The 16,555-nt window shown below is 38.1% G+C and overlaps 1 protein-coding gene across 4 annotated transcripts; it reads right to left on the bottom strand.

The window, feature by feature from the left end:
- Positions 1–2,167: 2,167 nt before the first annotated feature.
- MTX3 (metaxin 3) lies at positions 2,168–14,444 on the bottom strand. Of its 4 annotated transcripts, XR_005782993.1 has the most exons (10): positions 14,348–14,444; positions 13,770–13,839; positions 13,319–13,395; positions 12,269–12,361; positions 11,575–11,757; positions 11,356–11,432; positions 10,696–10,853; positions 10,217–10,313; positions 9,356–9,444; positions 5,385–5,412 (listed from the first exon to the last, which is right to left on the bottom strand). XR_005782993.1 is itself a non-coding variant. In XM_040449822.1 (9 exons), exons 1-9 carry the CDS (start codon positions 14,426–14,428, stop codon positions 5,302–5,304), a joined length of 939 nt encoding a protein of 312 aa, XP_040305756.1. In that variant the 5' UTR covers positions 14,429–14,444; the 3' UTR covers positions 2,168–5,301. The 4 variants fall into 4 exon arrangements, 3 of the variants coding, with proteins under 3 accessions (XP_040305756.1, XP_040305759.1, XP_040305771.1); XM_040449822.1 differs by lacking the exon at positions 10,217–10,313 and having other exon boundaries at positions 2,168–5,412; XM_040449825.1 differs by lacking the exons at positions 10,217–10,313; positions 12,269–12,361 and having other exon boundaries at positions 2,168–5,412.
- Between the last annotated feature and the right edge of the window lie 2,111 nt (positions 14,445–16,555).

Genomic DNA, 16,555 nt, shown 5'->3' with positions numbered 1-16,555 from the left:
CTCATCCTAGAAAATGCACACAAATATGCAATCCTTGTTTAGAACATGTCTTCAGTAGTAGACTAGAACTTGAAAATATTAAATTTCTTTTGCTTGGTCACTGACACAACTGTAAACTTTCTACAACACCGTGTATATGTGCATGTGTGTATGTGTGTGCGTATGTATTTATAAAATCAGCAGCTTGTATGTGGCTTTACCACTACAAATCCCATCACCTTTTTGTCACTTTTAAAGCACAGCCAAACATGGTTTGGAAATTGTTCTGGAATTCAAGCTGGTTCCCTCTGTCTCACAGACACCTGGAACCACCAGGTCACACCCTTGTGCAGATGTTCCAAGCCAAATGGGATTCTAGGGAAAAGGGATGACTGACTGACCAGGGGCCTCACAGGTGCCTAAATAACCAAACCGTTTAAACACATGGCCACTCCTCTCTCAACTTCAGGGTCCAAGGGAGTCCTGACCTGTCTTTCCATTTTATCACCACTCACTAGAGCAACACCTAACAACAGGAAACCTTTGCAATGAGCACAAACAAACAAAAACACTCCAGGGCAGCATTTCCCCAAGTATGCTTTTCATCATATAAATCCCACAAGACCTACTTTAAACACACACACACACACACACACACACACACACACCCCAAAAACCACATACAATAAATCAGGAAAATAGTGTATAAAATGCAGACCTTTGTTGGAGATTGAAACTACACAATAGCATTTTGAAGACCTTTGTTGTGTGGTTCTCAGCTTTATAACTCCAAATAGTTCTCTTTCCTCAAAAGATTTCCATTATTCCACAGTAGCACCTCTTCTTTCCTGCTCTCTTACAGAAAGCAGGTGATCATTAGTAATCACTTCAATTTACCCAGGAACCTTTCAAAGGTTCAGAAAGGCTCTAGGAACTTAATGTTGTCTAACCAAGCATTTCCCAAACTTTTTTGACAACAGAACCCTCTACTGACGTAATAATGATAGAATCTGCCAAAACCCACCTACTTCTCCAAGAAACTAAAAGATGTTTTTGAAAGATCTTACAGTATTATTTCAAATGAACAATAATCACGATGCAAAAACACTTATTTTTCTGTGAATTTTTTAAAGAAACTACTTTGTTTTGCTAAGAATGCTCTTCTATCATAACAAGTCCCCTTCCTATACAAGTCCAGCTCAAAGTTTCCCTTTCTTAGAATACCTCCTCACCTCAATCACAGTGGTTTTAAGTCTAGGGCTGGGAAGCTGCGCCCTGAGCAAACAGTACATCCTGAGTTTTGGACCAAAATATTTTGCAAACCATTAAAAAAAACCAAAACTTCATCTTTACTTTCAGAGTAAAGCAGCATTCTGAACCTCCAATGACACTTCAATTAAACTTTTGAGGATAAAAGGATTACAAACCTTTAGTTCATGTAATGAACAATGAATTTCTTCATAATCTAATTAAGAAAAGTGAAAACACCAAAAAGCACATGTATATTCCACAGGGCTGAACAAGAAAAAAAGGCAAAAGATAATTCTCAATGCCAACAATATACACAAAAGACGACAATCACAACCCAGATTATACTCAGTGGCTCTGCTCAGGATTCCAATTATATAAATAACCAAACCAAGACAAAGTCAATTACTAAATCCCTATGAGCTTAAGACAAAAAACACAGACTGCACTTGCTTCATTAAAGCCTGGTCCTCATGTCGTCTCGTCACACGGTGTAATTAGAGATAACACAGCAAAGCAAAGGACTACCACATGAAGACACAGAAGGACTGTTTTCAACGTATTTATCCTTGGAAGTAAACCCAGGTACCATAGGAAGAAAATGACACTATTACAAATATAAAAACCAGAGCATATTTTATAGGGAAAAGGAATTCTTAGTTTTAGGTTATTGTTTTTTCTTTTCTGGTGAGGCAAAACAGATCTTTAGATAACCATTCATTACAAACCTGAGTTGTTTTTTTCTTTAAAATTAAGAAGGAAGTAAATTATATTTAATTTACATTATGTATTTGTCAGAAACTGAATAGTAAATACTGTGTTTGGATCATTAAATTTAAATTGTAGTTTAGATAATGATACATTTACTTACTTTTAAAACTCTTTTATTTTGAAATTATAGACTCACAAGAAGTTGCAAAAATACTACAGACTCTGTGTATCCATCACTCAGCTTCTTACCTTTATTTATATTTTGGCTTTTAAAGGGTTAACACTTTTGACAACATGAAAAACTGTCAAAAAACCTAATAGGCCTGATGAACACATATTCTTGGAAGAGGCTCTATGAAAACATACTGCTGACTTCAAACACCATTTATCACATGAAGGTACCTTAAAAATTATTTTTCTGAGATTCTGTCACTGTTACCAATCTCTGCCTCTTTTGATGTCCAATGGTTTCCCACTTTTGCAGCTTCTGAAAACTTTAACTTAGCTGTTATTGAAATAAGCTCCCTTATTCCTTCATGTTAATATATCTGGCAACATTAAATGAATAGAAATTACGAATAGAAATCAACATGCTTGGATTTATTGTAAGAATCTTGAACTCTCTAGTATCCCCAAAATAATGCAAACATACCTAAGCTGGAATTTGTCAATGCCAACCTTTGTAAGGGAAAAAACCATTGTGAAGGAATGACCATCCTCAATGCTCTCTACAGGGTATTTACTGTTATAAGAAGTGGTGGGTCTTATGGATGACTGATGACAATGTGTTGATGAGGGATCTTTATCTTATGGGAATTATCTGATCAATTTTCTAATCCTATACTAGCACCAAACATAAACATATAGTCCCTTTTATCATATTCCACCATCACATCCAAAAGAAAATAGCTCACAGTATTTTAAGACTGTGGGCCATCCATCTCAGCAAACTCAAACTTTATCCAAAGCACATCCTGCCAGGCTGATCGCAAATTCTCTTCCCAATCTGGAAAGCTGTTCCTTTCTAAGAGCTTCCTATATGTGTGGCTGCTCCCTGGAGCAGGTTATACTCAGTTATAGCTTCCCAGCATCTTGTTGGCCAGTCCCCAAAATGCTCACCTAAGTAGCCCCATATATAAATTCTCACTTATGTAAATCACATTTTGCATCTTAGGAAAGGTAGTCTGGAAACATCAGACCCTACCTACTGCAAGGCTAAAGGCAAGTCAAAGCAGGAATGACCAAAAAGAAATAAATCATATTTACAGTTGTCTTTTCTACTAAAATATGACAAATCCTTGTCATTCTAAAATGATGTCTTTTCATTAAACTTTCAACACATGAAATATTACAGTATGATTACTGGCTGAATTCTGTGTCAAAAGAACATGATCTCACATTCTTATAAAAATTTGAACACATTTCTTACCATGGGCATTAGTAGTTTTACTGACAGAAAACTGTTACATAACCCAGTATTACTTTGGACTGCGACCATGGAGAAATTTGGGAGTTAAATTTACCACTTGATTTTAGAATCTGTTAGGGTTGGTATAGCTCTCTCTCCCCCATTTTTTAGTTTTCCAAAAACTAATTTTAATTGTCCTGTTTTATGTATTTGACAATTTTAAGCCACTTCAAATGCTTCTTAGAAGGTTTAATATAAATCATGATTGAAAATGATCAACTCTAACTACAGCATAACCAGATGTCTGATTAATGTGTTAACCACCCTTCTCCAATATACATGGACCCCAGGGGACAATAAAGTCCTATGGTAATGATTTTCAACATAGAATATTCATACAGGTTTTGGATGCTGGAGTCTAATGGAAAATTAATACAAAACTCACAAACCTGTTGTATAAGTAATGTGAAACTCATTACTTTCCCTAAATGCATCCAAACAGATGAACAAGATTTTGAAGATTACCTTGTTTCTCATTTAAAACTTTCAAGAAAAAATATTTACAGTGACTTAAAGACTCCTGTATAATACCTAATACATGAACAAACTGGGAGGATGCGGGTCAAATACAGCTGAGCTCCATTCAGCTCAAATTAGGGGAGTCTCTTGACTACAAAACTGTTTTCTTAACATGGGAGTTTCTGCAGGCTGTGATAAGATTTGCTGAGCACCATAGTAATCTTTTAAGACACTAATCAAAAACATGAGCCCATAATTAAAAAAACCCAGAAGTGGTTTTAGGACAACAGGAGCACCTCAGCCACTAAAGTATGCAAGATTCTATTCTAAGCAAAACCACCTGCACAACAAATCCTTCAACAGTTCAGTAACCAATAAGTAGAAAATGTTCTTTAAAAACTATTGTTATCTCCGCATATTCCACTGGATCATTCAACTGTTGTAGTTAACTATATGGAAAATAATAAGTTGCCATAACGCTTTTGACTACATGATAGACTTCTTCTGAAAGAACACTGGTCTGAACCAAGCCTGGTGAACTTGGACCAGGCACACAGTAGGTACTTCTATTACTCTGGCTGAGGAAGGTCTAACAACTGGGCAAATTCCAGTAAGACTTTACAGCCTGGCGTAATAACGATGACCAACATACTCAGTTCTCCTGAAATCAATCCAAGAAAGAGATTACTAAAGTTAAAAATGTACTACAAATACACAGGTCTAAAGCTGCCACATTTGCCCAATAAACTAAAAGCGTCCTTGCCAACCTTATATTGAACACATCAGCAAATACCAGAAGTGCATATAGTCAGATGAATATTATATGTAACCACCTTTGATATTTATATATATACATATATATGGTACTAATCCTCCCAAAAGATTACACTTCTGAGAGCATAATTAAAAAGCACATTCCTCTTTGTTTTTTAAATAGACTTTTCTATTGAAGTGAATAGAATATTAGAATATTACATTTTTCCTAATGTCTAAAGTCATCAAATTTCTAAACAGAAGAAAAAAGCCTCAAAGAGCCACATATTAGATATTCAAACTGTTCTAAGAAAACGAAATTAATAAAATAACTTGAATAAATAAGAGTGCACATTCAGAACAGAATTCTAGCTTTTGGTCAGCAACATATGAAATAAAGGCAAAAATCTGCCAAGATTAAGGCAGGTTTTTGGTTTTTTTTAATATACAGTACAATATGTTTTCTTTGTTCCCCAAGTTCATTTAGCATTCACTTTGATGTTATCTAAAGTGCACTGCCAGGTCAAAATACAAGCTTCCTAATTAAGAAAAAATAGATGTCATAGAAAGTTTCTTTTTAGAGTCTCCCTTATACCTACTAATGGCATTTTCTTTTTGCCTTCACACTTAGTGTAAGAGATTACTGCAATAATCATGACTGTGGACACAAAGCATGATGACTGTCAGGGTGATAGTCGTTGTAAGGAATTATTTTCATCTTCTGCTGGAGTCAATTTGAGTGTTGGCAGTTTCCGAGGAGGAAGTTGAGGGCTTTGGCGAAGATTGTCATCCATCTGTGGGAAGTACAAAAAGTACATGTGACTGATGGCTGTGGCACCACTTTCGTGGACTGTGACCTCCTCATCCAAACTATAGCCTAGAAGAGTACAGAACCATATGGTTCCAGGACTGCTCGAGAAACCTTTTTCTTACAGATAATCTCGCAGGAACTCTAAATGTCATACCTCAAATACCAGCTAACTCAGTTTATGTGTACAAGCAATATTGCTCATCCTTGATGCCTCTGCAAAATTATAGCAATTCCACAAAATGAATATTCTACTGAACTCAACCACATCACAACTGGATTTAAGAGGTCTCCTAGTATAGTAAGTGGAAAAGCATTACTTCTGATACACTAAGCTCCACAGTTTACTAATTATATTGAGGTACAATACCTCATTTGATCTTCCCAACACAACTGTGAAGAAACCATGGAAGACGATCATTCCCTATTTTACGTAGCAGCAAAACGAAGCTCAGAAAGGTTAAGAAATTTGCATTAGGTTGCAAAGCTAGTATCAAAAGTTGAAATTAAAACCCAGGTCTTCTTTAAAATTTTTTCTTTAACCTTTATTTATTTTTGAGACAGAGAGAGACAGAGCATGAATGGGGGAGGGTCAGAGAGAGGGAGACACAGAATCTGAAACAGGCTCCAAGCTCCGAGCTGTCAGCACAGAGCCCGACGCAGGGCTCGAACTCACGGACTGCGAGATCACGACCTGAGCCGAAGTCGGACGCTTAACCGACTGAGCCACCCAGGTGCCCCAAAACCCAGGTCTTCTTATTCCAATACTATTATTCTTTCAACTGCACCCCACAGCCTCAGTGAAAATGACCTGTACTCCCTTCAAAAAGACAAATTCTTTTAGGCTGCAAGTATTTAGACCATGGGAAGCTAGGAAAAGAGACAGATAGAAGGAGAAACTATTTAGACCTAATCCAGAATTCCAGGTATTCCAAACACCAGATCAGTTCTAAGCCTGCTCTAGAAAAAGAAATTACTATGGAGCATATTGAGAAAATGTCCAAGAGTTTCAGACTTGCCCTCAGGAGGACATTAGCATCCCTGGAAACACTAGGAGAGGAATCATTTAGAACTGAGTCAGGCTGGTGGGAATGCAAACTGGTGCAGCCACTCCAGAAACAGTATGGAGGTTTCTCAAAAAATTAAAAATAGAACTACCCTATGACCCAGCAATTGCCCTACTAGGTATTTATCCAAAGGATACAGGTGTGCTGTTTCGAAGGGAAACATGCACCCCCATGTTTATAGCAGCACTATCGACAAGCCAAATTATGGAAAGGTCCCATATATCCATTGACTGATGAATGGATAAAGATGTGGTATATATATAATGGAATACTACTTAGCAATCAAAAAGAATGAAATCTTGCCATTTGCCACAATGTGGATGGAACTACACTGCATTATGCTAAGTGAAATAAGTCAGAGAAAGACAAATATGATTTCATTCATATGTGGAATTTAAGCAACAAAGCAGATGAACATAAGGGAAGAGAAGCAAAAATAATTATATGTTACTTATATACAAATAAGAAATACATATATATTTATATATGTATATACATACATATATACATTTATGTGTGTATATATATATTCCATGTATATATACACACACACACACACACACACACACACACACACACACACACACATATATGGAAAGAATGGAGTCATACCTTACAAAGCTACCTTTCAACCAGAACACCCCACAAACAGAGTGCAGGGTTCACAGCCTGGTGCTGAGCTCTCTATCAGCTCAACTTCAGAAAAGACTTGAAAGCAGTTGCCGCCAAAGATTCCACCAACAGCAAACAGCATCTGACTACCCACTTGATAAACAGGCTTTTCCAGAGTTTTGATTATGTGCAGAGCAAAACTCTCCCTTATCTCCTCCAGATGCTCTTATAAAGCACAGAGGAAATGTCTCAGCAGAGATACAAGCAGCTTACAGGAAAGGAAAGAGTATAAAAGATTAACTTTTAACTTTCCAATGGAAAAAAATATTCCCAGTGGACTGCTTGAATCAATTGGGTTGTCTTTTTTTTTTTTGTAAGAACTAAGTCCCCCAAACATTACTTTTTTTCTTTTTTTTCTTAAGCTCTAGATTTTCTGCGCAAATGGCGAACAGTAGCAGCCAATAGGATTTGCTGCTCTTTTGTCCTGCAGCCAACAGTGAACCACACTGAAGAGCAGGTATGAAACAGGGGTGGGAAGGAGAGTGCCTGATTTAGAGTTAGGAAACGTTCACATGCTGATAATGACCCAAGATCGAAGTGTACAAAGCGGTGACAGGGCCTCTTGGGTTCACCTCCTGCATATGCAGGTATTTCGTGGTTCCCTTTACATGTCTGTCATGAATTTGCCAAATATAGAAAATGAAAACTGTATTGGATAGCCTTCATCCAGCAGCTAAGTGTCGAAAACAATCTGAGTAATCTTTCCATTATCCACACCTAACACTCAATATCTTTCCTCTCATGGGATTTACTGGGCTGGGCTAAGAAGACAAACTTGGCATTCAACAAGCCCACCTAAACTTTATTTATTTTTTTTTTTAATTTTTTTTTCAATGTTTATTTATTTTTGGGACAGAGAGAGACAGAGCATGAACAGGGGAAGGGCAGAGAGAGAGGGAGACACAGAATCGGAAACAGGCTCCAGGCTCTGAGCCATCAGCCCAGAGCCCGACGCGGGGCTCGAACTCACGGACCGCGAGATCGCAACCTGGCTGAAGTCGGACGCTTAACCGACTGCGCCACCCAGGCGAAACCCACCTAAACTTTAATACTGGTCTTTTACACTTTTACTGCTCAGTCCTACTCACTTCTCAAGTTCTAACAACACATGAGATACTCTACAAAGAAACAGAAAGGTCATTCCAGAGAGTGACAGAGGTTTCTTGCTACTAGTACTACTAGCACTGGATACATCATGTCATTCATTTGCAGCTTACTAACTGCAAAGCCCATGATGGAATCCAATTTGTAGGGTTCAAATCCCCTTTGCCTCTCACCACCTGAATGATCTCGGGCAGGTAACATACACTGCTCTCCAGGGTTCACTATCCTTATCTGTAAGATAGCACTGACGGAGTAGCTGCACACACAGCAGGTGTGAGGATTCAATGAGGTAACTCGAAAGCTCATAGGACACAATGCCTGTTATTCAGACCTCAAAAACTGCTAGCCAGTGTTATTAGGCCACATTGCCTCATTAGTTAGTGAAAGAATGAAGTATCGTTCACTGGCATAAGAAAAAAGGAAGTTGAACAGACACTTGGGGAAAAAATGAATCAACTCTCTTGCATTTTTCCAATTAGAATCACCCTTGAAATTCCCACTACTGGCGTGCGTGCTCTCTCTCTCTCTCTCCTACCCGCTTCCTCAGTATCTCTCTCTCAGCAAATGAACGCGACCAAAGTGGCAAAATACCCACAGTGATGAAAAACTGTAGGCAACAATTAGAAAAGAGAAGGATAGAAGAAACAAAGCAAAACAGTTTATGTAGAAGAAAGAAAAAGACATCATAGTGTGATTAACAAGAAAGGACCAGCACTGGTGCTTACAATCTCAAGAAATGTTAACCTTGGGAGACGGAAACAGACAAGCAAGAAGTGTGTTTGTTTTGTCTTTTTTTTTTTTTTTTCTAAGCTAGGCTTTTGGTCTCCCAACTTGAAAAATACTAATTATGTGGTAAAAATAAGCCCAATACCACTATCAAAGTAATCGAACCACTACTGGCTTCAACACACTATATTATATACAACTGTAGTAAATGTATATTTGAGCAGCTTTATGAAAAAATAAACTCTTTAAAAAATAAGAGGGTAAAATAATGCATATTAACTATACAATTAAAGTTACAATATTAATTTCAGAAAGAAAAATACTAAAGTACTATAAAATAATGATTGAAGTAAACTTGACCTTTTCAATCAAGTTGGATTCCTTATTTACAAGTTGTGTGAGTTTCTGCAGATTTGCGTCTACTGTTTCTTGACCAGCAGGAGAGGTGCCTAAGAAGCCAGGACAGAAATCAGAAAGACAGAAAATTTTGAAAGTCTTTAAAGCTGTTCAGACTGAAAGAATTTTGAGTCTATCCACCCTCCCAAGTACACTGCCCTCCAAAAATAAATAAAATCAAGCAAAGAGAAAAACCATTATGGGTTCAAAGGCAAAGAGGGATAGTAATGCTCCAAAACCAAACCTAAACAAAAGGACTAAATTTGTCCATGAAGTAGACAGCCAAGTGTTATGCAACCAGCCAAAGTGATTAGTAAAAGAGCACAATGGTCCTCATTTCCTTCTCCAATTTGAGCTGTACCTTTTCCCCACCCGTATCAAATAGGCCTTTAGTCACAGCTATTTGAATAGCTGTCTAAGGCAGGGACTCCCAAACAGCTATCAAACAGGCATCCAAAGTATTTGGAAGAACTTAAAAAATACAGATTTCTGGGCTCTACCCTGAAGGGATTCTAATGCGGTATCTCTGGCTTAGGACTCAAGACTGTATATGTCCTCCGGCCAGGTTTGCTAATCACTGCTCCAAAGTAACAAGGTTGAAAGTGATTTAGTTTCATGACTCACCCCTCTCTCTCTAAAAAACATATAAACCACCATGAAAAATAAACTGTCCCTAAGCCAGCTATCCTTGTAACTGCTGTTTCTTAAAAGGACAATTTCTGCCAACTCTCCCAATACGAATTTAGTATCCCAATCACTTACACACATGGCCCACACACCCAAGGAATCATATCCTAAGTGACAGGTGCCCTCTATTTACAATACCTCCAGTCTGATGCAATCAGTTTTCAAGTAGTGGTATCATGGGAGTGTACCTCACCCAAATCAATCTGCTGCTGATTTCTGTTCACGCAGGAAAATGCTAGAAGCAACATTTAAAATAATTGCCCATTTGCATTAGGATAGATGCTATCTTTCAGCAGGGACTCAATAAATACCTGTAGTTAACTTTTAGAAGAAAATGATCCACTTCAAAGGGGCAATATTTAAAGAAGAACAAGAGGCAAGAAATGTATAAAATCTAGAAGAATAGGCAAAAGGAAAATATCTATTTCTCTATTTAAAATAGAACTAACACATGGGAATAAAGTTGGAAAAATAAAATTTTTTCAAATGCTGTAAGTCAGCACTTAAAGACGATACACAAACTTCTTTAATAAGTCATGAATTTTGCTTATCCATCCTTAGGAGAATATGCAGATACTCTACGCAAACGCAGATTAGCTGAAGAGAAGCCAGCTTACCTCCAAGACTAAGCTTAAAATAACTATTTAGGATGTCATCACAAAAGCGGCACAGGTTGGAGAGCTGTTTCAAATGTTCTTGTAATTGAACTTTAGGAAAGCGTATTTTATAAAGAGGTGCAAGAAAACCAAACACGTAGGCATCCAAGGTAGATGGCCTAAAAATAAATTCAGGATTTTTAAAAAACACATAGGAAAATATTAACTTGGGATCATGTTAAAAATATTTTTTCTCTAATACATTTACCAATTCTGAAGTATATAGTCTTTTAGAAGGTTTACTGCACATGTAAGCTTATAAAAATGATGTAATGAGGGTTTTAAAAAAAAAAAATTTTAATACTCTAACCATTTATTTTATTTAGAAGAAAATTAACTTATAAATTAAAAATTCATCTTTACTTACAAGTGTTATATGAAGATATGAGACAGGGTGGGGATAGTCTTAGATATTTTAAATTCATATATATAGCATGTCTAGTCAATTTTTGATTACCATGGACAGAGAAATTACTATAGTAATTCATTAAATCTTTTTTTTTTTTTTTTAAAGCAAAACCTCATGGGTGGGAGGGGTGGCAAGAGGACTTGCTTTAAATAACTACTCATGGACTATATGCATACAAAACACGAAAACGATTTTTAAGGGAATGCACTCACGTATCTCCAAAGAAAAACTGAGATGTTCCCAATCTGTTTGACAGAAGATTTAGGCACTCCTTGGCATCTCTGTATATCTAGTAAGGATGAAATTACAACTCAAAGGTAGAACAGATGCTCTAGAAGTCCTTCTAAGTAGGCATCCAGGATGTTCATCTCTGCTGTCTCTCTTGTCCCTCCCCTGGAGGGACCTTGCTCTGAAAGTAATCCCAACCATACCTGAGCTTCCACTTCTCGGAGGTGGTAAAGGGGAGGCTCTCCTTTAGTCAGGAGAATTCTATTCAGTGCTCCCTTAGACATCCTTCCAGGCAGGATCAAACTCAAGGGAAAAGGAATTCGTGAAGCAAACCATGGCTTTGTCACAGCAAAGTAATTGTCACTCTCAACCCAGAATGTGTGAAGCTACAAAACAAAACAAACGAAAAACGCAAGCATGTTCTTTTATGAAAAGAAAGGTCACTTAAGCAGCGTGAAAGTTTTGGGTAAATATCCTTGTATAAAGTGGCTTCATAAAACTTTCCCAATTAGAATGACTCAAGGATGAAACAAGATTTTAAACATGTGGATTTGTTGAGTGCTATATCCCAGGCACCCAGAACAAGGCCTGGCACATATGTGCTCAATAAATATTTGTTGAAGGAGTGAATGATAGTGAGCTAAATTCTATACATGGAGGAACAAACTCTGTCTTCCACAAATAATTTTTATTTCCAAAATGACAGTATCTTTCATGTTGTTTCATGTCTTAGCTGAATGTCTAACAGAACCCAGTTTCACAGTAACATGAAAGAATCAAAATTAATTCATAAATGAAATTTCCTCCTTTAAGCCTTTTTCACTATGTTCCTTCTAAATAGATTAAAGCATACTTTTAGTAGGTCACTACAATGATGTAATATTCACCAATGCTCACCACTGCAGGAAGAAGCTTCTCTTCAAGGAGAGCAATGTAAGCCAGTGTATCTGCCCCCTGTTTTGCTGAGAGTTCATAATCAGCATTATATTTCTATTAAAAAATATAAAACCAAAAAACTTCAGAAGTCAAGGGTATCCCAAAACAGTGAAGTTAAATAAATTAAGATTCCTATTCTTCCTCAAAAATGGCAAATATGATATTGAAAGGCATAATGATAAATACAAATTCAATGACAAATGCCGTTTAATGCAAATACAGTTCTTAGCACATCCCGCACAAAGTAAGGTCAATAAATATCAGCTACGATTTTTTATTAATTGATATTCTGTGATTGTTTATGACCTAGTTTAGCGCATGGCATGTTGTACCAACAATAAATAGAAGTTATTACCTTTAACAATAAGGAAGAAGTTCTAATTGGTTGCATTTTTCCCCATGAAAAAAGAAAGAAAACCTTCCAAGTTAGAACAATTCTAAATTTTGTTGACCTAGGATTTATTTTTTCAAGAAAAGTATTGGCAAAACCAATTACAACTTTTGTATTTATAAAAGTCTTTACATGTTTAAACATTTTATATGCATTATATAAATCTTTAGATGCTCACACATTTTAGATACCTTACTTCATGGGACATTTAACTGCAACTCTCCAGTGAAGCGCTTTTTAAAAATAAAATAGGTGCTAGTTGATGGGAACTCAGATGCCATATGCAGCAGAAAGTGAGTGGCAGCTTTCACTCAAGTGATAATCATATCAATAAGTGTAATCATAAAGATGGCTTCATTGAACCTGCCTATTTCTAAACTTCAAGAAAATCCAAAAAAGTACATGAAAATATAAATTGAGTGTTCCTCACTACATGACTTTCAAATCACAGTAAAGCTCATGATTCAGAGCGGTAATTCTCAAGTCTCTTTTTATATCAAACTCCAATTGTCTACTGAGTTGGTAAAAAAGAATTTTAAAAAATTCCCCAAACCTTACAATGTATTTTTTTTTAAGTAACATGTAGGGAACAATCTACTTCTTCAAAAGGAACCACCCACCTGTTTTCTTAAAAAGTTTAGTATTTTCGCAGGCTGAGAAACAATGTTGTCTTCAGTTGTCAAGATTGGTACATCTCCTACAATCAAAAACAGTTGACATACAAGGAAACATTTCTATCTGCTCTGAAGAGATTGCAGTCCCCTAAAAACCATACCAATTGCACATTCAGAAGGGGCAAAATGAGTAAGCTCATCTTAGTTTTTTGCAATTTCACAAAGCAGTTGTAGAGAACAGTGCCGTATTTCCATTGATCTGACTTGTACTTTACAGTATTACTCAGAATGCCCAAACCGTAAGCCACACACAGCCAAAGTTATGGTAAGAAGAAACTAAAACCCCAAGGTACTCCATGGCTATATGCTTCATAGCTTTAAATTCAGATATGGAGGTTGGGGGGCGGGGGGGGGGGGGAGTCCCTTAAGAGAGGAGAAAATTGTGTTTACACTGTACCTCTTGAACCTCTCCAGGTGTTATCTATGACATTGACTTTCAAGGGTGCACCAGAAAATTTGGCGTAAGCCTGAAACAAAGTTGGTAAGAAAACATTTAGACTGAGTACGTAGTGCAAATTTGCAAGCAGCTTTAATTCACAGCCCGGTCGCCCTAAGGCAGAAACTCCTGACACCGGGGCTGAATCCCTCTCCGGAGGCCTAGCCGAGGAAGCGCGCGCCAGCTACCCAGCTTTCGGGGACTTTGTTCCCCCAAAGGTCCGGGGGATGCAGAGCGGGGCGCGTGCGCAGCCTGCTTTGGTCTTAAGCTCCACCGCCCAGAAAGCTTTGCAAGGCTGAGTGGGCTCGCAGGCAAGCGGAGAAGCCTTGACTCTCCCGCCAAGGCCTCGGCGGGGTCACAAGCCAGGCTTTTGACTCCACGGGAGGGAACCCAATGTGGTACAGCGAGAAGCGCCCCGGCCGGTCTCGGCCCTGCAGCGCCGCAAGGAACCACGGCGAGCAGCGGAGACCAGGCCCAGCCAGCCTCGCGCTCTGGCCCCGCCCATCTCTCCTGCGCCCTGGTCCGCGAGGCGGCCTCACCATCACCACCAGGGACTCGCTGTGCACCGATGGGAGCCCCCAGCCACCTCCCCAGCAACTGAGCTCCAAGGGGGCCGCCATCTTGCCGGGGCCGACCTTTGTTACCCCGGAAGTACTTATACGCTCAATTTCCGGCCCGGTGAAACACGGGGCGGGGCGAGAGGAGGGAAGGGTACCTTTAGACTGTGAAATGCGTCAAGAGGTGGAGGGGTTAAAAGCTCTCTTAGCCTCAGCTTGGCCTGATGGCTAGGAGTCTTGGCCTTTGAGTTAGACCCCCCGCCCTCCACGAGAGTCTTAAAATATTTATAGGTACCTAAAGTGCTCCCAGCCCTTTGAGAATTACTACCTTGGGCTTCAATTAAGCCATCTGTAAAATAGACATGATTATTGTGTTTAAAATTATGACACAGGGAGAAATAATTTGACATACAATAGGCACTCAATAGTTCAACTCTTTCCTCCTTATATTTGGCTTTTGTCTCTTTCCACTCTGAATTATGTCACCCTCAAGTTCACTTGGTCTGCTCTCCTTAAAAGTAATCCTATTCCTGAAATTTCTGAAGTGAATTGCCTTTTTTCAATCTGGAATATCTCCTTTCCCCTGCCATTGCTCCTTCAAAAGTGACCTTAGATGTCACCTTCTCCAGGATGATTTTACAAAGTTAGGAAGTTCCTTGTACATACTTAAATTGTAGCTTCTATTCCATACAGATTTTTTGCCTTTCACTATCCTTGAAAACTCCTTGAAGATACAAAAGGACTGGCTTCATAGATGTGAGACCTGTGCAGTCACCCAAGGCCCCATGCTTAGAAGGGCCCACAATTGCCTTACTGTTCTGCTACCATTGTCTTGAAATTCTTAACTTTTGAACAAGACCCTTCCATTTTTATTTTCTATTGGGTCCTAGTGATTGTAAAGCCAATTGAGTCTGTGGGCATGAACTAAATGTTTGTTTTTTGGTTTTTGGTGTGTTGTTTTTTTTTTTTTTTTTTTAATATCAAACTGACAGTTTCTCAGAGAAACTGTCAAAGAGGAAAAATGGCCCTTCAGAATGCCATGATCCTAACATGCTTACAGAGTGTGGGAGTTACACCTTGGGTGTTGGATCTTCTAGAAGGCACAACAGTCTTTCTGGGGTACCCTCTCAGTCACTTCTCTGAATTCTTTGCCTTCCTCTGTTTCACTAAGTTAGTTGGGTCCCCGTAAGTAACTGAAAGCTCAAAAGAAACCTCTGCAAATTTTCATAAAATTATAATTCGACATATAATTGCTAGGTACTCCCTAGGGTTACATGGTTTATATAGCTTATATGGCTATCTAAATTTTTCCTCTTTCAAATGCAAGAGTTCTCAGAAATGAGAAGGGTAAAGTATGTCAATGGTGAGAATCCATTAAAAATACTTTATAAATGGGAAATGCTTAACATATGTACCATTGAAACCAAGTATCAAAACATTTATTGAGTAGTTACTGTATGCAAGACACAGTAACTCTCTAGGAGAATACAGAGATAAATAAGACATGAACTCTATCCTCAGGAATTTATAGTGCACAAAGGAAAGATACAACTAAGGGTAACAAGTCATATTATCATGAGTAAAGGCAGAGATATAAATGAAAATACTATAGAAGCACAAACCAGAAAGGATGCATTCTCTGTGTGATCAGTGGAGGCTGTCTCTTCAGCCTTCAGAGTAAAGAAAGTAATTCAACTTTCAGACTCAAGAAATAAGACCTCCCTGTTTTGAGGTTAAAATCTTAATCCATAAAGCTCAGAGTCCATATACTGCAACTGAGCATTTAAACTGTGAATGCCCTGAGTCTTGTTTGCAAGGTGGAGGGGGGTGGGCAGTGGATGCACATTTTTTTGTGGACACATAATTACTCAGTTTAGCTTTCTCCCTTATTTCTGATGTTACATATGACAATTTCGTTTGCATTAAAGAGAAATTAAATATCTCCTCTTAGCATTGCATTCAGACAGAATAGCATGCTAATGCATCTGATGAGAAAATCCTTACACACAGGTTTATCTGTGTCTATTTAATAGCAATCTTTTATTGTTGCAATTCCTCCTGAGGGTCTGTATTTGCTAGGTTGAATTTTAAAACCCTAGCACAGCTGATTGCACAACCAGGCTGAATGTTGTTCCAGAGAACCACACAGAAAGCTGAAACCTTCAGGAATTATGCCTGGTATGGATAGTT

This window comes from Herpailurus yagouaroundi, unplaced genomic scaffold, assembly GCF_014898765.1.
Source record: "Herpailurus yagouaroundi ecotype Mexico unplaced genomic scaffold, PumYag 29, whole genome shotgun sequence".
Classification (NCBI taxonomy): Eukaryota; Metazoa; Chordata; class Mammalia; order Carnivora; family Felidae; genus Herpailurus; species Herpailurus yagouaroundi.
The sequence above is the reverse complement of the archived record's forward strand: the minus strand, read 5'-3'. Positions and strand labels throughout refer to the sequence as shown.